The sequence below is a fragment of the Miniopterus natalensis genome, chromosome 1, assembly GCF_054644295.1.
Source record: "Miniopterus natalensis isolate mMinNat1 chromosome 1, mMinNat1.hap1, whole genome shotgun sequence".
Classification (NCBI taxonomy): domain Eukaryota; kingdom Metazoa; phylum Chordata; class Mammalia; order Chiroptera; family Miniopteridae; genus Miniopterus; species Miniopterus natalensis.
This window is the reverse complement of record NC_142081.1, coordinates 193,374,176-193,399,315: the sequence shown is the minus strand read 5'-3', so window position 1 is coordinate 193,399,315 and position 25,140 is coordinate 193,374,176. Positions and strand designations below refer to the sequence as shown.

Here is a 25,140-nt window from a genome sequence, read left to right as displayed (position 1 = left end):
TTAGGACATCTTTGCCTACCTCAGGTTCACTAATATCACCTCCTGTGTTGTCTCCTACAAGTTTGACCGTTTTACAGTTCACACTGACTTGGAAATGAGTTTTGTGTTTGATGCGAGGTAAGGGTCAAAACTCACATTTTTCCCGTATGGATATCCAGTTCACCCGCTTCATTTATTCAGACCCAAAAGCTTCATTTATTAAAAAAGACTGTTACTTCTCCACAGCTCTGCAGTAAGACCTACAATAAATCAGATGTTCAGATAAGAACCCTAATTCATTTTTCAATATCAGTTTGGCATATGTAATGCACAAAATAAATTATATTGGAATACTTTTGTAACATTAGGAGATTTTAATAAAAACCTGATCGGGATACTCTAATCCCATGCAGATTTCAGCTTAGATGTAGGCCTCCAGTGGTGGAATTCCACGAGTGTTTTATCGCAGCTCTAGTCTCTCCCAGAGCTTTCCAGCGTTGTGTGGGGGGAAAATTGTTCTCTGGGGTGTGGGGTGCAGGGTAAGGGAGAGTTTAGAAATAAATGTGGAGGGAAAAACATTAATCCTTCACCACAAACATTCATTCATTTGTTCAGGCCAAAGAATATGACCGGTTTCTCTTTCCCCTGAGATTTTTCTAAACTTGTAAAGTGCTAACACCTAGGGAGCTGCAACAAGAGGCAGCATTTCCCAGCCTTTTTCAACCACAGTCCTTTGATCTTGGAGCACTTCACGCTCAGCGGGGCCTCCACTCTGTTTAATGGGGAGGAGAGAAGCCATTGGGTTCCTGCCCCCAAACCTGTAAAGTCACCTGCGCCTGACCTTCTGTCTGACCTCACTCTTGCCTCCCTCCTCCGCTCTAGGGCTCACCCTCCAGTCCAGGGCGTCCCCTCACGTCTGCTTGCTGTGCACTGGGGAGAGCTTGTCCCATACGGTGGCTGAAGCAAGGGTGAGAGGGAGACAATTCCCATGACGTTTAAGCTGGAATCAAGATGACCTGGTGACGGACTCAGAGAAAGTGAGGGAAAGTGAAGACTTAAAGGTGATTCCTAAATATCTAGCTTAAGCAATCAAGTGAATGCCCTGCTTTTTTTTTAAAAAAAAAAATTCTCATTGGAAGATATGCTTTTTTATTGATTTTAGAAAGGGAGAGAGAAAGAAGAGAGAGAGCGAGAAAATCGAGTGGTTGCCTCCAGTATGCACCCCAGTGGGGGATGGAACCCACAACCTGGGTATGTGCCCTGACCTGGAATCGACCCTTTGGTGCACGGGAAAAGATCCAGCCAACTGAGCCACACCAGTCAGGGCGGATGCCCTGCTTTTAACTGAGATGGAGAACACAGAAGCAGAAGTAGAAGCAGAAGCAGACTTGGTGGGGATTAAGGAAAGAGAAAGCAGAACAAAATGGTTCCATTTTACACGAGTTGAGTTTGAAGGACTTTGAGATATCAAAGTAGAAATAGGCCACAGGCAGTTGGATGTATGGGTCTGGAGCTTGGGTGAGTCATCCTGGTTAATGATACCAATTTTGCAAGTATTAGCACATAGCTGGAATGGAACTAGGGGAATGATAAGATTGCCCAAGTAGAGTATTTGTGCTTGGATGACATGAGGGCCACATACCTAATTTTGAGGAAGGCCTACACTTACGAATAGATGGAGGAAAAAAGACTGGAAAGGTGTGGCCTCGGAGGTAGGAGATAAAGATGCCGATTTGAGGACAAGAGTCATCAACAAGCTCAAATGCTGCTGAAAGGTCAGTGAGCAAGAGTAAAGACTGAGGAGAGTCCAGTGGATTCTGCAAAGTGGAGATTATTTATCTTGGCAAGAGCAATTTCAAAGGCCTTTTCCATCCTCATCAAATCCTGTGAAAATGTAGGTTACTCATGTCATACCTCCACTTTTCAGACTTACAATGTTTTGCAAGTGATCTGGTCTCTCCATCTCCAACCAGTTACCACCTGGACCTCCTGTCCTACGATTCTCTGCTCCTTTCACACTTGCCTCCTTGTTGTGTCTTTAAAAAGGCAGGAAGGCTCCTGCCACAGGGCCTTTGCACTTGCTGTTGGCTCTGCCAGAAATGATGCTCCCAGATTTGTCAAACTCACCCCTTTGCTTCTTTTGGGTCTTTGTTCAAATGTTACCTTTCAGTGAGGCCTTACTAGACACTCAATTTAAATCACTTTTGTTTCCGCTCAAGCCCTATCCCTCTTCCCTAGTTTATTTTTCTTCATAGCATTTATCACCATTGGCATACTATCTATTTTATTTACTTACTTTATTGTCTGTCACTCCATCCCCTTCAAATATAAGTCACACGAGGGAAGAGAGTTTGTTCACTTGTGTTTCCCCAGAACCTAGAACTGTGCATATAACATAATAGGCACTTATAAAATGTTCTGTCACTGTGCTCCTTAATTTCAGGAGCACTTGAAACTCCTGAGCACTCAGTTAGTAGTCACTGCTCCTTCCTTGGCTTTGGTGACCATGAGTGTCATGAAGCTGAGCACAGTAACCAACCTCAGAGCCACATATGGGGTTGTCCAGTCAGGAAGCCCTCTGCCTACCAATCTGCAGTATAGGGACCGGGCCAGTCTTGTGTGTGTGCGATCTGCATGGCCACACAGGTCCACACACTTAGCAGGGCCCTGAGCTTGGTTTCACGCTCTGCCATTACCATCTTGTAATTTTTAATCATGTGAACAAGGAGCCCACATTTTCATTATGCATTCGGCCCTGAAAATGATGTCACCCAACCTGGTAAAAGATTCTAAAATAGTAGTGGACCAAACCAGAAATATAGGTCCCGATCAACTCAAAGTCCCCCTATCTTAATTCTCATACATCTAATGAAATACAAATTGACTTTCTTCCTACAAAGTACATAATAGCCTCAAATGAAAATCAAACGCTCCTCATGATGCTACTCTTCTCTGTGGAATAGTTTTTTTAAAAAGTGCAAATTTTAAGGGGCATCTATAGACCATGCCCCCTCCTTGAGACCAGGCCATCTCCTCACAGCCTCTCTGGACCATGCATAGGTTTCCACTGAAATACAGCTTTTTCCTATACTGTTCAGTCTTTCTCCACCCTTTAGTCCAATCCCTAGCAATCATACTAAAACATAACTTTGACTCCTCCTAGCTTCTACAAAGAACATTACTGAGTCCATGTTGACTCCCACATCAATAATAAACTCTTCTAGCCTTTCAAAATCCTCTTTAATCCAGCTTCACTGTCTTTTATAACCACTTGTTATTCCAGACAGGCCTGATCCCTACACCCCAAGCCAAGCCAACGCCCTCCCACACACCTCTCCACATCCTGATGTCCTCCTCAATCATCTGCATCCTTCTCATTCTACTGGCTCACTTCACGCTTTTTAAAATTTTGCATTTATTATCTGAAGGACGAGTGGGACCTATCCCGTTCTTTAATTATCAAGGCTACATCTATTAGACCTCGATCATGTGTTCATTCAAACATTTTATGAACACCTCGTGTATGTGCCAGCCACAGTCTAGGCTCCAGATTCAGGCACTGGAAATCCAGAGATGAAAGTCATGGCTCCCAAGAGGCCTCAGCGTAACAAACAATGAGCACACAGGTGATTAGTACTTTCAGACAGGTTGCTGTGGGGGCAAAGGGCAGGCACATAACCCAGATGTGGAATGTCAGTGAAGGTTTCCTGGAGGACATGGCATAGACCAAAGTCTTGGTCAAGCAGACAAGGGGGCAGAAGGAACTGGAGCATATGCACATATAACTGTATGAACACTGTTGATTTTTACCCCTTTACAGTCATCATATCTCTTGTCTCTACTAGATTATAAAGCCTTTGAGGCCAGGGACACAAATTCGATTGTATCTCATGGTTCCTAACAGAAAAATATAGTAAATGCTTTGTACTTCGAGTTTGATGGATGACTAAATCTTACATCCCACAGTGGTCAATAATACTGTTCAGCAAGGACAAAAGTTTTTGGGGGACTGTGAAATTTCTTTCTCCTATATCCCATTAGGCACATGAAAACGTAAATGCTGTGGTCGTTGAGGCAAAAAAGTAAATGAGGATATGCCAGGAAACAAGTTATTCCTTTTGGGAGCAGCAGACAAGTAAAATGAAGGGAGCCGACTCAGCTGGGGAGACAGTAGCAACAGCTCTGCACCATGGTCTCCTCTGAAGCTCACAGACCCCCCCCCATTCAAACACAAGGTTGGGGGACAGGTTTTAGCACTTAATTTTTGGTTGTAGAAACTGCAGCTTGATTTCGTTGAAACAAGAAAAGTTATAAACTGATTACAAAGATTTCTCTCTTTCTGAAGCGAATATAGATAAATTTTGGAGAATTTACTGAGTGTATGATGCAGCTCTGCTTTAACTACCTAAAGGAGGTGGAAGCCGAAGAGGACCTATCATCCCTGACTCTCCCAGGCTTCAAGAAAGGTCAGTCAGTCCCTGCTGGGCCAGCCCTTGGAGAATGAAACGGACAGTGTCTCCTTTCTGCGACCGGGGCCAAGGCGGAGACTTTGCGCACTGGGGTTGTGCATAGGGCCTAACCCTGGGCCCTGAGCTTAAACCAAAAATCCAGTTAAGCCTGGGATCAGCTGTGACATTTAGGACGGCTTTCGTATCCCTCCTTGAGCTTCCCATGTTCTCTGTACTTTCAACCTTGTACATTCAACCTTGTACTTTTCTTTTTTCAACTGTGTGCTTTTTTTTACAACAAAATATTTTAAATCCCTTCTAAAAAAGAAAAATATATTAAAACAATGAACACTATTCGCAAAGCTCCTCTCTTCAAAAACAGTATTTGGGTTAACTGCCCTGCAGAGTTACACCTCTGGACCAGCTGTAAGTTCAAAAAAACTGGGGTGGGGAAAAAGGGCAGGAATTCAAAAAACCTCAGCAGGAGCTTCCCGCCTACAGTTTGGCCCCTGCGGTAAAGCCACCGGCTCCTAGTTCCCGGGGCTCCCCGAGCCCCGCCCCGCCCCGCCCCTATTTTACATCGCAGCCCAGACTCCGCCCTTCTCCAGACTGCTCCTCCGCGAGCCCCGCCCCTGGCCCAGGCGCACGCGCACGTTGGCACGTCCCCAAGCCCCTCCCCGTCGCCCAGGCGCACGCGCACGCGCACGTTGGCACGCCCCGAGACCCGCGGCAGCCTCGCGCCCATCCCAGCGCCGCCCTGTCTTCAGAGCATGGCCGCTAGCTCTGCACCCCCGTCCCCCCGCCCCGGTGCCTGCCCCGCGCAGGAGGCGCACGCACGCTCGCTCGCCCGCGCACGCAGGGACCGGCCCTCGAAAGCCCCGCCCCTGGACGCCCTCCCGCCACGCGCCTAGGCGCGCGCCCGTGGCCCCGAGGCCCCGCCCCCAGGCCCGCGGCCGCCCTCCGGGCGCCACGTGCTCGCTGAAGGGCGGCGCCAGGGCCGCGAGGAGAAGATGTTCTTGCTGCCTCTTCCGGCCGTGGGGCGAGTCGCCGTCCGACGTCTCGGGGTGCACCGTTCCTGGAGTCGGGGTTTCGCCGCCGCAGACATGACGAAGGTGAGCGGCCGTGCCCGGGTCCGGGGCCGCCCCGGGAGCCCGGCCCGCGGGCCACGGGGTTGGCGGGGCGAGTCCGCAGTGACCCGGGCTTCTGCGCCAAGTTGCAAAAATGGGCTCAAAGAGAAGGTCCCTCCCGGCGCAGAGCGCAGCCTGGGCGCCGCCGGGGCGGGCCGCGGACGACCCCGAGCGTTCCCGCTCCGGCCTCGCCGGGAGGAGCGCTGGGGGCGAACCCGGCGGCCAGCGCTCCCGGTGCCCCGCCGCCCGCGCCCCGGCCGCCCGAGCTGGGGGAGCCCAGGTCTGCCGAGGCGAATGTCACCTGCGGTCCCGGTCGGCCGGCGGGGCCCACGGCCCGCCCTCCGCTGGGGCGCGAGCCGGGAAACCGGGTGCCTGCCCCAAGGCTTTCTGCAGAGGACCGTGGCCTCTGGGGGTAGGGGCTTTGCACAGAGACCCATCTCTGCGTGGAACTGCAAGGAGAGTGTCTTCAGAAGAAAAGCCTCCGCCGCCTGCTTGAACTCCAAAAAGATTGAGATGACTGTTGGGGTGTGGAGGGTCCGGGGAGGGGAGTGGGAGGGTGGAAGGTGCGCAAGATGGGGAGCTACGCGAGGACCAGGAGGAGATGGCTGTCCTTAGCGGCTGGAGCTCAGGCCCTGGTTGTTCAGGTGGCAGGGGCCCCAGACGCCTGCCGTGCTCCCTCCGACCCTGTGCGATAGTCTGCCCAGGTGGCATCAGTGCCCTGTCTCCTCAGTTCCGTCCTCGGTCCCACGGAGTCCCGGGAAAGAGCGGTCCTGGGAGAGTTAGAACCTGGAAAGGCGACCAGCACCAAGGAAGCCCATTTTCTCCGATGGCAAGGACAGAAAGGGCACAGTTCCCTCTAGGTACCAGCGTGATTTTGTGGGAAGGGGTCAGGGTTCCCGCGGAGCTCAGTGGCCCGCAGGCTAGTATGTCACACCGGGTTTCGGTTTCCTCACCTGTCAGGGGAGAGATTACGCCTTCTTTTTTCCATCTCAGAAAGTTGCCATAAGGCAGAAAACACTTTTAAAGTCATCAGTTGCTGGGCAAAGGCAAATAGTGATTTCTGAGTTTCCTTAGTTCAGTTATTTGGGGCCTGCGGGGGTCGGTCACTGAGTGCTGGGCAGAGTGCTCTGCTCCTGCCCTCCGGGAAGCTGCACCGTCTCTCCTTCTGGGCCTGGGAGCTGCCCCGGTTCTTCGATTTGGCCGTGGGCTTGACTGGGGTAGCATCCCAGAACCCCTGAGATTCGCACAGGGGAGGAAGAACTTCCTTCTGCTTTCCTACGTTCTGTGGCTGGGCCAAAGAATTAAAAGACATAAGATTAACAGGAGAAAAGCATTCAAGTTCTATTTGATATTTTAGTGGACATGGAGTCTTCAAAAGGAAAATAAAGACCCAAAAGGTCTTTATTTTGTGGCCCCCAAACTTATATACCTCTTTTAACAGAGAACAAAAAATTGTGGGGAGATTACAAGACAAAGGGGCTTGGGTGAGGGGCAGTAAATTGTGTCACAGTGACTAGGACCAGTGGACGATGAGGGTTATTTTAGTGGTCTGGTTTGTACATGTCCATTTTGGTGTTGACCCCCAGTCTGCAGTGATAACCATGTTCTCTTGCTGGTACAGGGATACCACCTTTCTCATGGGACATTTTATGACCTGCTTTGGGGTAGAAAGTGGGAGGTCAGAGAGCCCTTCCTACGTTTGCTGTTGCCCAAATACCTGTAGCTCAAAGTAATCAATGTGACAAATTGGTCAGATTCTGGGGTCTCATGTTCTGAACCCTTTCTGACCAGATTTCAGGTGGAATTGTTTTCTTAAACAAAACACCTTTCTGCTCTTACTTGAATGTAAAGGGAGCCCTTTATATTGTAAGAACCCTTTCTTGGGAAGGGACCATGAAGACCCAGGACAGGTAGTAATTCTAGTCTTGCTTTGGCAGGAATTTGAAACATTAGACAGGATGTGAGTGTAACTGCCTGCCCAGCACCTGCTTTTTTGGTTTTGTTCTCTGACCTGATGGGGACACGGTTTGGGTGGAATTATTTGCTCGTTTGGAATTTGGGGGCCCAGATTATATTCATTTTTTCTGCTTGTTCTTAGGGCCTTATTTTAGGAATCTACACCAGAGAAAAAGAAAATGATGTGCCACAGTTTACAAGTGCAGGAGAGACTTTTGATAAACTGGTGTCTGGAAAGCTGAGAGAAATTTTGAATATGTAAGTATTCGCCTGTGGGTGCCAGTTTTTAAAATGCCTTAAAACAAAACAGTATTTTTCTGTGCTTTGTTATTAGTAAATAAAAATTCCTGGAAGCATGCTGGACACTGCTGGTGAAAGTGAAAGTGAAAGTCTGTGTCTCTGGAATGTACTTCGGTACTTTGTGTTTCAGTATCAGTGGGTATGCAGTTCTGGGAAATCTGGCCACCTCAACCATATCACAGATTTATTGTGCAAGACTGACCCAGAAGGGCCTGGAAAGTACCACATTTCCTCTGTCCATCCTCCTGGCTGAAATTCGTTTCTCCCCACCCCTCATCCTACCCTCCGGCTCACCTTCCCACAGCCTCTGTTTCTTCCTTTAATTCCCCCACACTTATGGGGGACCTCATGTCCCTGGACTAGTTCAGAACCGCCTAAGGGCACTGCTGCCTTCATTGCACATCTTGAGTTCCTAGGGCTTCTCAAATGTGAGGGTACGTGCGCATCTCCTGAGGGTGCAGTTGGAATGCAGGTTTGCGGTCAGCAAGTCTAGGTGGGCCTGAGATTCTGACCTCTCTTGGGTTAGCCAGGGTCTAGAGAAGGTGGGAAACGCTGGAGTTTCAAGTCCTGAGCCGCAGGCCACATTTGGCAGAAATCAAAGTGTCAACATAAACCTCTGCAACTACATCTTACTGGGATTATAGATAATTTCTTGGATCTAATACAGGTAGTCTAATAATGATAGTAATTGCCTAATTGTCTAATCATTAGGTAACAGAATTTGCATACCCTCTTAATTAGCAGTCATTCACCAGCAGACAGCCTTTTCCTGGGCCTTGACTAATTCATTAACCCAAAAGGTAGCCTGTTAGAGTACAGAGCAGCCTGGCCTTCCTGACTGATAACTCTCAGCAGCACCAGGATATCCAGGCCATAATCCTGCATGGCCACCTGGTTTGTGAGGGAATTGCCTGGTATCCTATTTGCAGATAAGCCCCCATAAACTACCTCCATGCCACGCACACTGCAGCCAGCCCGCTGCTGGGGCTGGTGTCTTATATTAAAAAGAATTATGATTCTGGTCAGCCTTCACCAGTGGTTCTCCTTTGAGGCCACATGTTATCCATCCATCCCATGCTTTCCATATTTGTTTTCAAATAAGTTTGTATTCAATCTAACCTGGAAGTATGCTAAGTAGTTTTTGAGCTAGACTCAGAAATGCTGCATCTAAGAAACCTGGCCTGAGAAAATTCCATATTTTGATAAATACATAAGTGCAGCAAATTAACAGAAGCAGCAGACTATTTCCTTTTAATTTTAATTTTTTAATTTTAAACTTTTGGCAGTAGAGTATTTTAATAATGCTAAAGGTACATATATGTCACTTCTCAAAGGAGCAGAGCAAACTAATATTTTAAACAACTATTTCTTTCAGATCTGGACCTCCGCTGAAGGCAGGCAAAACCCGAACCTTTTATGGTTTGCATGAGGTATGAGATGAAGATAAGGTTTGGCAAACCCTTAGTGAGCACCTGCTGCATGCCAAGGACTGTGACTGCCTACCCATGCAGGAAATCTTGCATCGGAGTCTATGTATTGCTTTAAGTCCTAGTATTAAGCCATAAGTATTAGTTAAGATTGTAAAGAGGTGACTTGCTGTCAGAAAGTACTGCCTCTCTTTTATCACTTAATCCCGAGGCTTTCTTTCTTTGTTTGTGGGACTTAAGGCACTCTTACATAGAAAAATTATTTGCAGGATTATTCTTACTCTTTACCTTTCAAACACACGTTACAAAGTTTTAGCCAAATGTAGGGCTCAGAAAACCCAACAGCCAAATTTGACACTGATTTCGCATGTGCTGAGGCTACAGTAGTTGAGTTTAGATACCATTTCCTGTGGAAATGAATGCTTTAAAGGTACAGAGTGGTTGATTCTGTGTGTTTCTGGAACAGGACTTCTCCAGCGTGGTGGTGGTTGGCCTCGGCAAAAAGGGGGTTGGAGTGGATGACCAGGAAAACTGGCATGAAGGCAAAGAAAACATCAGAGCGGCTGTTGCAGGTTATTTTACTTCTGAGGGTTAATACTGGTGGAGATTTCTAAGGATAAACTCTTTATACTCTTTTGGTCCTCTCACCATCACCACCCCTACCACATTCAGAGAGAAATAACTCAGTTTCCCTTATCCAGCATGTTTGGTCTTATGTTAGATACAAATGGTTAGCTTGCGGAATTTTATTTTTCTATTTCTTTAGCTTGTGTTTGGAGGTCTCACGGCCATTTTTTCACTCCCACAGTATTGACCTCAGAGGCTTGATTTTAGCAGAAAGTTCTGGTGTGTGGATTTTTTCCTTTTTGTAATGCGACCCTGGTGCTGCCCAACTTTTAAGCCACATGAAGTGTCATATTTACAAATCAGAGAAAATGGATGCAAAGGGTGGGGTACTTATCACTAGTTACCACAGGTCCCAGTTTATCGTGTGGCTAGTTTAAAAGTTGAGGGTGCCATCGAATCCCTTTGGAGCTGAGTGGCAGGATGAGGCCCCCATACAGAGACTGGTTAGGATGCTGTGGACAGCATTGCCAGGGTGGGGAGAATTAGCTTCATTGATCTTTGGCCCTGGGTGTATCATATGTGCTTATTCGATTAACTTTCAAAGTTCATGGTGACTGATTATTTCATAACTTTGATGGGGGAGTTTTTGCTGACCTGATATTAATAAAGTGCTGTGTTAATAATGGACTTTGCTCAGTTCCTTGGGTGTGATTTCCAGTTCACATCTTTGTCATTGTTAATCTGGCATGCTCCCGGTAATTGGGACGCCTCATCAGTAAACCCTAGCGTATCAGAAGTAATACTAGTTAGTAGTCCTCATCACTCTATGAGGAGCCAGACCAGTCATGCGATCTGTCAGTCGGTCCTCCCTGACCTGTGAGGTGTGTGCACACCCTCATTTTACCTAAGAGGAAATGGGGGCTCAGAACTGTCAAATGTCAGCGTTGGATTCGAGCCTCAGTCCTGCTGTTTTCTCAGCACACCTCACCGTGCCTCTGCTGTTCAAGTTGTCTCTGACTGACTCTGATTTTCTGGTTCCTCTGTCCTTTCGAAGCGGGGTGCAGGCAGGTTCAGGACCTGGAGATCCCTTCCGTGGAGGTGGATCCCTGTGGTGACGCGCAGGCGGCTGCGGAGGGAGCGGTGCTTGGTCTCTATGAGTACGATAACCTGAAGCAGAAGAAGAAGGCAGTGGTGTCGGCGAAGCTCCATGGGAGGTGAGGGAACGGAACCAAGGTCAGGGCTGCATTCCCTGGTGTCCTGACAGCGGGGCCTCTTGGACATGAGTCGCCTGCCTTTTAGTACCGGGCACTGCTGCATGGCCTGTCTGGGACCTCTGCCGTCCCCTTAGCCATTTTAAGAGGATGGTACCTGACCCCACATTCTGCTCCTGGCTTTCATCATGTGCGTGTCTCCCCGTGGCTCCCTAGGCCCTTCCATGCTTGCTGGTTACTAGGAAGCCACACCAAGGTGGCTCCCTGAAGAGGGAGGGAACAAGATGCCAGGTCCCAGCGGGTTTCAACCCAGATAGTTCCCATTTCATCAGCATCTGCTAGCACTGTGCTAAATGCCAGAGCTTCACAGATGAAGGGAAGCGGTCCTTGCCCTCATGGTCTCGTGGGAAAACTCCTCTTTCAGCAGATTTATTGAGCACCTACTACATTCCAGCTCTGTTCTGGGTTCTGGGAGACAAGGTCCCTGATGTCAGGACCAGACAGCGTGAACCCTTCAGGAGATGATGCTGTGAGAACAATGGGGGTCTCGGCATAGTCTGGTGGTTGGCAGCTGTGATGTCATGGTTGCGAATGAGGGTTGTGTGGCCCATCAGCCTGGCTTTGAATCTTGGCTTCCCGGACACTCACTGGCTGGTACCTCAGTTAAGTGACTGAGATCTCTCATTGCTCCATTTTCTTTTGTTTAGTGGCATTGTAATTCCGATTCCATAGGGCTCAGGGTGATCGAAAGGCATAAGTGCAAGTGGTAATCCCCCAAACCATGAGCTCCTGTTCCTTCTGTCTCCACACTGCTCATACTAATTCCTACTGTGTGCAAGAGGAGCTAGGATCAAAACATGGCCACATCTTTTCTCTGTTGGAGCTGATTCTTGCCCTCTGGTGGCTTGGCGGAGAGAGCCCTGTCCCAGGCAAAAGTTAGGTGAAAGGCCTTCAATTCTCCATCAGCATCGAGCAGGACACCCTCTGCCCTCTACAGTTAGCACTTGGGGAAGCATGACTCCTGATGCAGAGGAGGGCACAGTGTGCCTTTCTGTGGACGCCTCTGTCAACTGTGGTAGATTTAGGGCTCAAAGACCCATTAGTCCAACCCCTTTTCATACACACAAGGATTCTGAGGTGACACGATCCCTGGGTCTCCCAGGTCACACAGTGCGGCTATGTTTTCTAGCTGTTTGTGCTGCACTGTCGGCCACCCTGGGTCAGATCCAGCAGTGACCCCAGTTCCCACATGTCCACCAGCTGTGTAGTCTTCCTCTTGATTGCACAAGCTATGACATGGTCAGTCTGACAGTCTCCAGCGGTTCTGACAGTGACCCTGTGCTTCCCTCTGCCAGCGGTGACCAGGAGGCCTGGCAGAAAGGAGTCCTCTTTGCTTCTGCGCAGAACCTGGCACGCCAGTTGATGGAGACTCCTGCCAACGAGATGACGCCAAGCACATTTGCCGAAATTATTGAGAAGAATCTCAAAAGTGCTAGTAGTAAGACGGAAGTCCACATCAGGTAATTCAGGATTGTGTCTTAGGCTCATAGGAAGTTAGCTGGGCGGAGCCAGTGTGCGGAGACCCTGTGGGAAACTGCAAGGCTTGTGGCGGAGCAAAAGGAAGTCAGCCAGAAGCAGGGAGGGTCAGGTGACCCATAGGCTTGGCGTGACCCATTAAACTGAGACAGCTGCGCCAGACCCACCGAGTGTAGTGTGTCTAAATCAAAGAAGTGCGCAGTGCTTCCAGAGGGGCAGGACTTGAATAAAACACCTAGAGTGAGTTAGTGATTAAAAATCCCCCATGAGACAGCCTTGCTCCTTTTGAAGTGCTTTTTTTATTGCCATACCTTCCATTTTAATATTTTTTTCCTTCTGAAGTTTGGTGGCCATCTCTTCACAATGCAGCCCTAGTTTCATAGGTTCAGCAAGTGGATAGGCAAGTCAAGAGGAGCGTTCCTTGGCTACGGTTGTTGCTGGTCTGCCTGTAGAAGTGTAGGATTTCTCTCGGCCTCGTTACAGTGGTCAGAAGGCAACACAAAGCCCTTTGTGCCCCCAGCCCAGAAGCATAGCAATGTGGCCTCTGGCTGGCTGGTTGGCACGTAGGACCATTCCCGTCGTATTACCGTTGGTCCTGTGTTTGTGAAGTAATTAGTTTCCCCACTCAACCAGACTTCTCAAACCGGGATTGAAACTGAGAAATAGTGACAACACAGAAAAGACTGGATTCCAGCAATTCTAAATAAACAAGGAAATAGTGAAGTGTAGTTTTGCTGTTTTTTTTTGTTGTTGGTTGATTGCTTGATTGTGTTTGTCTTTTTTTAGGAGGCCCAAAAGTAAAGCAATGGGCCCCTTAACTATCTTTAAGCACCCTTTATGGTCTCAGAGCCTTATCTTTACACTAAAACTTTAAAAATATGTGAGTAGGCTAGGGGGGAAAAATCAAGTAACAATCTACTATGCATTATTACCTGACGTTGTGTTATGTGTCAGGCATGAACTCTTTTAGTAATTCTGCAGCTAATCTTGATGGAGGTACGACTGACCTGATTTTATAGATGAGGAAATAGACTCAGAAACAAATGACTGGGCCAAATAGGATGTGTTAATTAAGCATTGACATGTGCTTATTTTAAGAACTAATAGTTAGACTTTTTTACACATGGATGAGTTTTTTCTGAGTTATTTTGAAATAGAGATAATAAAATATATTTACTTTTTTTCCCTTTCTGCCCTGTAGACCCAAGTCTTGGATTGAGGAACAGGAAATGGGATCATTCCTAAGTGTAGCCAAAGGATCAGATGAGCCACCAGTCTTTCTGGAAATTCACTACAGAGGCAGCCCCAATGCAAGTGACGCACCTGTGGTGTTTGTTGGGAAGGGAATTACCTTCGATAGGTAGGTCTTTGCTGTACCTCTGCTTTGTGTTTTGGTGACTGCTTTGCATACACTTGTATTATTTGGTGTAGGGTTTGCTTCAAAAGCATGGTGTTTAGTCATCTCTTATATGTTAACTTTAAATGTGTTAAACTGCCATTTATAAAATATTCACTGTGTGTTGGAGACTTTGAGGCATTTCACATCTATTAGTCCTGATCTTACCCTTAGGAGATAGGCGCTGTGTACCTTCTACAGATAAAAAATGTGCTTATTAGCCATTGGTACATCGTTAGTGAAGTGTCTGTTCAAATCTTTTGCTTTTCTTAGAAACGTTTGTCTTACTGAGTTTTAGGTTTTTAAAATTGTATTCTAGATGCAAGTCCTTTATCAGATATACATGTTGAAAATACAGTTTTGCCACTGTGAGGCATGCCTTTTCATTTTTCTAAGTGGCATCTTTCAAAGAACAGTTTTTAATTTTGATGAAGTGTAATTTATCCATTTTCAGTTTTATAGTTCATGCTGCTTTTGCCCTGTTTAAGAAACAATTGCCTTTGCCAAAGTCTGTGTTTTTTTGTTTTGTTTTGTTTTTCTGTAAGTCTCATGGTTTTAGCTTTTAGGCTATGATCTATTTTGAATTTTTGTGTGTGGTGTGAATGCATTGAGGTTCTTTTCCCCCCTTTTTTCTTTCTATATGGATATCCATGTTTTAACAGTTTGTTGGAAAGACTATCCTTTCCACATTGAACTGAGTTGGCACCATTGTTGAGTCAGTTGACCATATATTTGTTGACTTATCGCTGCTCTGTGTCCTTCCACCAGGATCTTGTTGCCAGGTATCTTGATTACTACTGTCTTGCCCTGAAGTCTAGTAACTGAGTCCTCCCGCTTGGCTCTTCTTTTTCAAAATTACTTTGGCTGTGTCCTTTGCATTTATTTGCCTCTTAGTTTTAGAATCTGCCATTTTTATACACATCTGCTGGGATTTTGATTGAGATAGACTTTTTTGGGGTAAAAATTTGGTGGTTGTGTGGGTAATGAAATGAGGGGGTAAGACTGATATAGGGAGACCTGAGTACGTATGGCCACGCAGACATCTGAAGGACAGATGGTAGTAGCCTCCAATAGGATGGATGCAGTAGAAAAGGAATGGATGCATTTGAGAGAGATCTAGAAGGTGAACAAAGATAACTGCTGATCTTTGGTTACTTTAGAATGAAAGTCCTAGAGATAGAGTGGAACTCCCAGAGCAAAAGTGGCCTTGAGCTAGAAGTGGTAAGTAGGTAGGTCCCCTGATGAGCTAGCATACTGCCTTTGCCCCCATGGCGTTATTCCTGGACTTCCTGGACCAAGAGGGTTTCTTTTCTTATTCTGAGTCAGTAGATAATCTTTAATTCTAGGTCTCAGTGACAGCCATCTATCTAGTGCTTCTGAGGTGAGTAGGAATTAGGATCTGATTTGTAAGGAAAGAGACCTCTGTGCAGGGAACAGACTCTCCAAAGTCACCAGGGCAAGTCGGCAGCAGATCCCAGAACTCAGAGTTGAAGCCCCGACTCCATGCCTGGCAAGCAGAGCAAGTGCTTTCTGGATTCTTACACCCAAAAGCAGAAGGTCACTAGTTATGGAAAGCTGTTTGGGGGAGTGGATTGGGTTTCTTGTTAATTGAAACCCGGGTCAGCTCTCATGTTTGGGTGCTGTTTCCGAGGCTTTGGTCAGCGCCTTCCTTGTGCCAGTGCCTGGTTCAGGTTGTATTTGGCGATCAGCAGGATCTGGTGCACCTTGGGGATTTGGGGGGAATTGTTTTCCAGTCCTTCTGTGGGGTAATATCCTCCATCTTCTGTGAGCTTGTCAGCTTTCCTTAATAGTTTGTAAGGAAAGAGACCTCTGTTCAGGTTCGGTAAGTTGATTGAGTCATAAAATTTGCTGAAGATACACATCTTTGTGGGTCCAGGAGTTAGTGAGGAAATACAGGGATGGAACTTGAGCAGGGTTGATTGCATGATGTAATAGTGTTTCTGGGGCCACTGCTTAAATTTCATTCAAATAGAAACAAAATGAGCTAAGACACCCATCTATAGTTTTATAAACGCTGCAATATCAGCTTTTAACATGTTGAAATCATTCAGATTCTCAATTTAAAAATTCAGATTTTCTTTGCCAGGTAGATGGTGCTTTTATGTGGTAGTTAGCCCTCAGGATATGTATTCTTTTTTGAGACAGTGGCCCTCCTTTGTATTAATATTGCATGTTGTCCTTTCCCCCCATAGTGGTGGCATCTCCATCAAGCCTTCTGCAAATATGGACCTCATGAGGGCTGACATGGGAGGAGCTGCCACTATATGCTCAGCCATTGTATTTGCCGCCAAGCTTGGTCTGCCCATTAACGTCATTGGTGAGTGGGCGAGGGAGTGTGTTGTGGAGAGCTTCTGGAATCCAGACAGATGGTAGAACTAAGATAACACACATGGTTTCCTCTAGGCTGAACAGATCAAGGTTTTGAAGTAGCTTTTCATCAAGTAGAAGCTGTTTAGTTGGGATAAGTCTTGCCCGAACTGATTGAGTTAAATGCATTTTGCAATCATGGGCTCTAACTAGAACTGATTTGTTTTACTTCTGCAAAAAGTGGTTAGCAGTCGGGGACACATAAAGTGGAGTTTGTGGTTTCCTCCGGTGGAAAATGCCCAGTTGTCAGAGTGGAAGGACACTGTGGGATCATTTAGTGATTGCACCATAGGGTTGTGGCCAATTAAATGTCATGACGCACAGTAAATGCTTGAAACTGAAAGAGTGCTCTGTACACAGCAGCTCTTTGTGTGATACAGGATGCCAGACACAATGCTGGGAGTCTGCCATGTTTCAGAGTTGGGGTAGGGAGGAGGGGAGACATGCCCAGTGTGTCTCATCCATAGCACGGAAAGTTAGAATTGGAATCCAGGTCTCTCTGACATCCCCCACCCCCATAGTCCTTTTTTAAAATATCATAGTCTTTTTCTTCGCCCCTGAACTCCTAAGTAGCAGACATCATGACATGTCACCTGTGTTTCTTAAGAACAAGACATTCTGTGTAACGACAATATCATTTCATTTACAAGGATTGATATGGTAACCTAATTCCAGACTTCCCAGCTGTCTAAAAAATGTTGAGTGTGTGTGTGTTTACACACACCTATTTATTTCTATTTATTTTTTTAAACCTAGGAGCCAATGAAGGATCCTACATTGCATGTGGCTGCCGTGCCTCCTTAGTTTTCTTTAATCTAGAGCCCTATTCCTGCCTTTCCCCCCTTTCATGACATTGGAGGTTTTGAAGGGTCCAGGCTTGTGTAGTGATGTTCCAGGATTTGGATTTATTTGGTTGTTTCATGATAGAATCAGGTTAGGTGACATGGTCTTCTGTTGCTGATGCATGTAATGTCAGTTGGGTCATGAGCAATGCTAAATTTGATCACTTGGTTAAGGTGATGTCTGTCTAGTACACTTCCGATGGCCCACCAGTGGCATCTCTCCTATGGGTGGCATATGTGGACCCAGCACATGCCATGTTCCTTCATTTATTTTTTTCCCAATAGGTTTGGCCCCTCTTTGTGAAAATATGCCCAGCGGTAAGGCCAACAAGCCTGGGGATGTCATTAGAGCCAAGAACGGGAAGACCATACAGGTTTGTAAATGGAAGATGGCCTTCCCCATTCTGCGATAGTGAAGGAATCCCCCTCAGCCACAGACACACCTTGAATGGGTGCAGGGGGCAGGCTCCGTGTAGCGGAGGGCAGTGTCTTTATTTCAACTGGCTTTTCATGCAAAGTCAAACGTACTTCTCTATGGGAATTTTCAGAGTGTTGTGTAGGGGAGGGCAGTGTCTTTATTTCAAGTGGTTTTCATGCAAAGTCAAAAGTACTTCTATGTGGGAATTTTAAGAGTGTTTTTCCTCTCTTATTGTTCCTCCTACATCCTTTGTGCTCTGCACACAAATTCCCATGATCTGCAGCTAGCCCCACAGAGTGTGGCAAAGCACTGAAAGTTGGCTGTTTTCTGAGTGTACCTGTGCCAGGATCAACTCTCTCCATGTAGGTGTGTTGGGGGAACACTGTCCCCAGTCACGGGCGCTGCATTCCTGGGGATGTGGCAGCGGGTCCTCTGCTGGGACGTGTGCACATACTGCCCATAACAGTCCGGCCTCTTTGAAAGAAGGGAACCTAAAATATATATATAGTTGCTGAAGCAGCAGAGTTCTTGGGTTTGGAGGTCCAGACTGCCATTCTTCAGCTTGCAGAAATCTTGGAGTTTTCCCCCTTCTGTTAGAAACTTGTTGGTAAAATGACATCAGATGCTATCTCTTGATTTCAACTTCCAGAGTCATCAGCTCTGGTACAGGGGTTATTAAATATTTGCTTTTCAGATTAATTATATTCCTATTCTAACTGAAGTTGACGCATGTTTTTGATGCTCAGTGACAAACATCGCACCAGCTTTTTCTCACTTCTGAATTGATCGTTGATGTGTCTAATTTTGATATTCATTATTGTTTCACGCTTTTCTTTGCAGGTGGATAACACCGATGCCGAGGGGAGACTCATCCTGGCTGACGCACTCTGTTATGCACATACCTTTAACCCAAAGGTCATCATCAATGCTGCCACCCTAACAGGTCAGACAGCGGGCTCTTCCTGCCTGTGTAAGGAGAGTCCCATGTGTTGGCATATAGCACACATGCACTCAGGGCAGTGTTTACTGAAGTTTGGCTTGTTTCTTTGCATTCAGAGATCTTTCACCAGAGCAATTGTGCAGCAGTTGTAAACTGCTTTGAAAAAAAGTTCGTTGTTTTAGAACATGCCAAGCTATAGCTTTAAAACAAGAAATAACAAGTAGGTCAGATCGGCCCTTCCAGAATGACGTCCAAAAACGATACTAAGAGACGTTTTGTTAGGACCATTTGCTACATATATGAAAAGATTAGTGATAAATCCCAAAATCAAGTTTTTAAAAATTAATCACGATGTATCTGATGCCCAGAGTTTTCTGAACATTTTGTACCAGCGGGGGCGTGTAAGATCCTCATTAACTGAGGCAGGGCATCGTAATGTGTTGTGAAGCATGTTGGCTTTAAGGCCAGCCCAGGGGTGACCCCCAGCTGTGCTGCTTACTAGTCCATCAGCCTTGGGCAAGGTGCTTGACCCCCTTGAGCATCAATACCTGGGGGCAAGTCTGTTTGCAGAGTTGTGAAGGTGGGAGGGTGCTTTGGCCTGCATGCGGTGGGCACGGGGTGAAGGCAGGCCCACCACCACCTGCTCTGTAGCGTAATGGGTAAGTTCCTAAGGGACTGACCGCGGGCGTTGCCGTATTTCAGAAATCCCATGTTCGTGATCTTCCAGCAGTTCTTTCTGGGGAGTCATTCTGTCTGTGCCTCTTTTAAGATTAAAATTCAGGTCATTTTTCCTTTGTTCTTCATTCTCCCCCTGGTCATGTGAGCCTGCGCTTTAGCAGGGCGCTCCCTGTGCCCCGTTGGTGTGGGTCGGGCAGTGGTCCTCCAACGTGCTGCTGAGTCCTTTAAGCTGCAATTGTATCACAGCATTTTCACGGTCCTTTGTCTCCCTGTTCAGTTCAGCCAGCACTTCAAGCTGAGTGATGGAGGTCCTGGGGCAGGTGTTTGGGGACAGTGGTGGGGTGGGTAGCAGTCCCCCTTTTTTTCCAGCCTGAGGGAAGTGTGTCATTTTCTGTTCCTTTGAGGAAGCATACACGTTCCTATTTGTGGTTAGCGCTCATCTTTTCTCTGAGACAGTTATACACTGATGCAGGACTTTTGGGGTGGATAGGAATGTTTTGAGGATAAATGAGTAAGTATGGAAAACCCACTGACTTAAAAAGTAAAGCATTGAGGAGTGTGTACATATAACTTGATGTGCTCCCCACCCCCACCTCCAGTCGTATAGATGGACTACAGGCAGGGAATAGCCAGCCCTGTCATAGTATCTGGTATACAGTGGGTGCCAAATGAGTGGTCATCAACACAGCATGTATTCAGCTCTATTAGTGGCTGGGTTTAGAGGGGGTCCGAACAGATGTGAGGCGTCTGGTCAGCAGATCCTCTCACTGATGGGTCTGAAGCTGCAGGAGACCAGCATAAGCCGCACAGTTAAAAGGAGTGTGGGGGGCCTGTGCAGCTGCAGGTCCGATGGGCAGGGAGCTTGGGCGCCTCGTCTGAGAAGCGCTGGGATCTGCCGGAGGTGGCATCCCTGCGTGGAGGGAGGGAAGAGCATCCCAGCAGCCAAGGGCACACGTGTGTGGGGCAAAAGCAGGCAGCCGTGAGTGGGACTGAGAAGAGCACTGTGGCTGGGGGTGCGGGGACCCATGAGGCCGACGTGCTGGAGCGCCAGACCCCGGCTGGCCTTGGTGTATTGCAGCGTTTCGTCCTGAGCCAGTGCAGCAGGAAGTTCTGAAGGGTTAAGCATGGAGACAGTAAGGTCATTTTTGTGCTGTGACAGGGACCCTCCCGCCAGTGTGCAGAATGGACTGTAGAAGGGCCAGAGGAGACACTGGCAGGCCAGTTAGGCTGGTGAATGGTGTGAAGTTGTTGACTTTTGTGGACGTGTGTGTGTGTTAAGGGTGACTATTACAGTATCTGTGATTGGCTTCAAAATAATCGGGTGTGGAGTGTAGATGAAACAGGTCTGCCCGTGAGGTGATCATTGTTGATGCTGGCTCATGGGTACCTGTGTGTTCACTATGGTATTCTCTTTGCTTTGAGTGTACTTGACGTTTTCCACAGTAAGTGTTTTTTAGAAGACTACTACCATAATCTAATGGTCGATGATGGTAGCAGTCGTGGTGGAAGGAAGTGTATGTAGGTCTGAGAGATAATTGGGAGGTAAAGAGTAACAAAACCTGAAGGAACAAAGGGCCCAACAGACCCAAGTTGCCCAAATGTCATGCAGAATCTCAGGTTTTTGCATAGGGTCACCACATCAAAATAGTGATTTGTTTTAAATTAACTGTTTGTGATTTCTTACTATGAACCAATTATTAATGTAATTTACTTGTGATTTCTTGGAACAAGTGTATAATCCAGCATCATAAAGGCATAGGGGTATCTGACTGAAGAAGGCCTGCTTCCATCCCTGTAGAGTCAGGTTAAGCACTGTGGTGCTGTGTGTGGCCAATGACATTAACCAAATTCACATCATGAAATGATCAACTTTACTTCTGAAATCAGCTAATGGGACACAGCTTTGTTGGAGAAGGAAACAAAGATGACACAAATATGATAAAATAACAGACTTTTTAAAAACAGGCATCAAACTCGTAGCAGATACTTACTGAGATGTGATTTAAAATATTGAAAAATTAGAGATGCCTAAATATCCAATAGTAAATTGTGATATTTCTACTCAATGGGATTTTTTTTTTAAGCACCTTTTTTATTTCCCTTGTTGACACATGCACATCTTATTTTTGTTGTTTGAAATATTACAGATGTCCCTTTTTCTCCCCAATGACCCCCATTTCACCCTGTCCCATCCCCCTCCCCAGTCCCTCTCCCCACCATTGTCCGTGTCCTTGGGTTGTGCGTGTATGCATACCAGTGGACTTTTAAAATCATTAAAACTACTTTCAAACATTTGTTTATAAAAAAGGAATGAATGTTTAAAGCATAAAAGGAAGAACACATACTTGGACATATACAGTATGGTCTTGATTATGGTGTGTGTTTTTTAAGTTTAGAAAAAATCTGGAAATATTAAAATGTGGTTATCCCTGGGGTGAGATTATTGGTGATATTTAATATTATCTTTTTTGCATTTTCCCTAACAACTGAAGGTGAATTCTAGCTTGAGAAATTGGAAAGGTACATACAGTAAGGATTTCCTAAGCTTATTTATATTTGAAAACGAGGGAGATATTTAAAGGCTAAAGTTTTGGTTCGAGTAACAGAAAAACGCATTGTGCATGAAGAGACGGAACACTGACCTGAGGGTGTGTCTTGCAGGTGCCATGGACATAGCTTTGGGCTCTGGTGCCACTGGGGTCTTTACCAATTCATCCTGGCTGTGGAACAAACTATTTGAGGTAGGAGTCACACACAGACCTGAATTGTGGGGATGGTTATTCTAGCCTCAGAATGATCCAGTTCTTCAGCCCCAGTTAAAGTGATTTTTATGCTATAGATTTGCCTTTGAATTGAAAATGCAATAACCTTGATCTATCATGCTTTGGGTTTTCTGTCTCAAAATTACAGGTACAATCCCACCTTCTTCCTGCTCCAGTAGCGCACGGTGATGTAAAATGACTCCCATGTACCATGGCCATACTGTAGAGTCTCTGAGGTAGAAAAGGTGATGAGGGCAGCTTCGTGAAGGAAGGAGTGGCCTTTAATGAATGCGTGTCATGAGCAAAGTAGGCGTGCGTGTAAAGAGGGCTTGCCCTGGCCCATTAGTCGGTGATAAGGGTGCCTTCCGATTGCTGTGCTCTGCGTCCTGTGCCGTGACAGCCAGCCTCTTCAAACATCAGTCTCCTGTCACCACCACCCTGTCCCAGCCCCGTACTTAAGTTCACTGCCATCAGCTTTCCCCTCCAGCCCCACTGTGAGCCTCTTATGCTGTCTAGAGACAGCATGTACCTCGGTGACCTTTTGGTGACACCCCATCTTTGCTTCTGTGATAATCTCTCATTCCCCTTCTTCACTGACTTCTTCCTCAGCCTCCTTTGCCAGTTTTTTCCTTTGTCTGCCCCTTTGGTGGGTGTTCAGTCCTGGGACACGCACCCTTCTTACTGTTCACGGTCCGCACCCGAAGCTCATCTGTTCTGTGGCTTCAGCTAGCCCCTCTGATGATTAGTCCCGTCTCTCCTGAGCTCCAGACTCTGTGCATCCACCACTTGGTTATGAGATAGTAACTAATGGGAGTCGACTGTGTGCCAATGGGAGCAAATACAAAATGTCCTGAATACATTCTTGCTGTTGGTTTAAGGTCCTAAACTTTCTTCACCTTAAACCGCTTCCTCTTCATCTTCATCATCTCATAGTTTGTGAAGACCTCCCCGCCTCACCCCTCCACCCCTGTGATATCAGCTCAGTTGTCTCCTTCTAGGTTGGACCATGGGCCTCTCCTCTAGCCTCCCATGCACCCAGTGTCTCTATCTTAGCACCCACATTGTTGTCAGGTTTGGATTTAAGCTGCTTTGAGAAAGAGTCAAAGTGATACGTGCAATTTATCTTATATTTACTCAGTTTATATTGCTGCTTCCTGACTTACTTTTCACTCTCATCTTTCACCACAGTTTATTAAAACACTGGTCCCTTTGATGGCTCAGGTATTAAGTTCTTTTGGTGCACAGGATGACACCCAGCCAACTGAGCCACACCAGCCAGGGCTCAGATATTAAGTTCTTTATTTCTCTAACACTTGGTGGTGCTCAGTAGAAGTTCATTCAGTAAATGTGGAATGAATGTGTCTAAATGATTACATGAATGAATGAGGTCACCTTGTCTTGGAATCTGGGCCTCAGTGGTACAGTTCCAGGCATGTGTTTCCCCAGTCCACCAAGGTGACAAGCATCACTGTTGCACAGCTTGTACATACGATAGGATACCAGCTTAATAATTTAAACTGAGACACGTAATATTATAATTTTGATTTTAGCAAATGCCCCTAGAAACCTGTGGGATTGTTTTATAAAACACGTGGTTTCTTTTGTAATTCTTAAGTAAATGTTTTAATTAATAAAAAATGATTCTGGAACTTGCTATGTAGCTTGATGTTTTAGAGTAACAGGTCAGAACAGCCCTTTCCTTCCTGCACTGAACACTTCACATTCAGTGCTGTGAATTTACCCCAAACCTTACTTCATTCAGTCTTCCAACTGTTGTGCCTGCTTCCTCTTTAGGCCAGTGTTGAAACAGGGGACCGTGTCTGGAGGATGCCTCTCTTTGAACATTATACAAGACAGGTTGTAGACTGCCAGCTTGCTGACATTAATAACATTGGAAAATACAGGTATGTAAAATGAGCTACAAAAGTGCATTTTCAGAAGCATCACTGGTTGCCAGAATGACCATTTTCAATTTTAGCCCATTCGTAAAAGGTTTAACTATCCAATTTTCTTTTCATGTAGTGCTTATAAACACAATTTCTAGTGTCTTTAGTTTTTAAGGTATTTTCCTAACTGGTTCTCAAAATTTTGCATATTTTCAAATCTAAAGGTCATTTTAGACAAATGGTAAGGGAAAGAGATGGATAATATAGGAATTCATTACCTTGGGAAAAAGAGAATCTGGAATTTATCTTTTACTGCTTAAAGCTATGTCTGAAGCCCTGGTTGGGTGGCTCTGTCTGTTGAAGCCTTGTCCCATGCACCGAAAGGTAGTGGGTCTGATTCCCAGTCAGGGCACATACCTAGGTTGAGGGTTTGGTCCCTGGTTGGGGCGCATGCGAGAGGCAACTAATCAATGTTTCTCTCCCCCCTTCTCCCTCGCTCTCTCTAAAATCAACAAACATATCCTCCCTCTGGTGAGAATTAAAAAAAAAATTAAAGCCATGTCTGAAGATAAATATCTGAAAGTGATTTCTGGGTTAACGTCTTAATAGGTCTCATAAGCTTGACATTTGCTCTCTGGTCATGGAATCTACTTAGCAAGAATGGTGGATCTCAATAAAATGTTCCATACACATGTACATGGGGTAAACCAATCATTTCTGTCTTTTTAGATCCGCAGGAGCATGCACAGCTGCAGCTTTCCTGAAAGAATTTGTGAATCATCCGAAGTGGGCACATTTAGACATAGCAGGTGTGATGACCAACAAAGATGAGATTTCATATCTGCGTAAAGGCATGACCGGGAGGCCCACGAGGACCCTGATAGAGTTCTTGATTCGGTTCAGTCACGACAGTTCTTAGTTCACTCTAAAATTCCTGCCTTCTGTCTTAAATGAGCAGTTGAGCTTCAAAATATTTTGGAATGAATGAAAATTTTATAAAGGAAACAAAGGATGGTGTTTAAAAATGTAGAACAGAATGAAATTTGTATGCCTTGATTTATGAAGAGATTTGAAAATGTAAAGTTAGTGTCTTGGTTGGCAAAGATTTTTAATATATCCTATATATGATGATTGAATTTTTAAAAAACTACCTAATCATTTTTCAGAGTATATATTTTTGAGGAGCAAAACTGTATTCAGATTTGTGATGCCAGGAACATGAACAAACTAAAAGTTACTGTGACATGGTCAGAAACAATAAATCCAGCTTTTTGTGCTC

At 46.0% G+C, this 25,140-nt stretch overlaps 1 protein-coding gene across 2 annotated transcripts; it reads left to right on the top strand.

Annotated features, from left to right (window-relative positions):
* The first annotated feature begins 5,413 nt into the window (after positions 1–5,413).
* Positions 5,414–25,140, top strand: LAP3 (leucine aminopeptidase 3). Of its 2 annotated transcripts, none has more exons than XM_087828126.1 (13): positions 5,414–5,539; positions 7,653–7,768; positions 9,186–9,240; positions 9,704–9,809; positions 10,859–11,018; positions 12,371–12,535; positions 13,753–13,911; positions 16,161–16,285; positions 17,463–17,551; positions 18,436–18,538; positions 21,875–21,954; positions 23,770–23,879; positions 24,591–25,140. In XM_087828126.1, the coding sequence occupies exons 1-13, from the start codon at positions 5,438–5,440 to the stop codon at positions 24,778–24,780; spliced, it is 1,560 nt and encodes a 519-aa protein (XP_087684252.1). In that variant the 5' UTR covers positions 5,414–5,437; the 3' UTR covers positions 24,781–25,140. The 2 variants fall into 2 exon arrangements, with proteins under 2 accessions (XP_087684252.1, XP_087684258.1); XM_087828132.1 differs by having other exon boundaries at positions 12,335–12,535.

What these genes read in the sequence shown, in the direction of transcription:
- LAP3 (XM_087828132.1), top strand. Translation starts at nt 5,438, where the DNA reads ATGTTCTTGCTGCCTCTTCCGGCCGTGGGGCGAGTCGCCGTCCGACGT. An exon ending in CTGAGAGAAATTTTGAATAT is followed by an intron (nt 7,769 to 9,185) that starts GTAAGTATTCGC and finishes TATTTCTTTCAG; the next exon opens with ATCTGGACCTCCGCTGAAGG. An exon ending in AGAACGGGAAGACCATACAG is followed by an intron (nt 17,552 to 18,435) that starts GTTTGTAAATGG and finishes TTTTCTTTGCAG; the next exon opens with GTGGATAACACCGATGCCGA.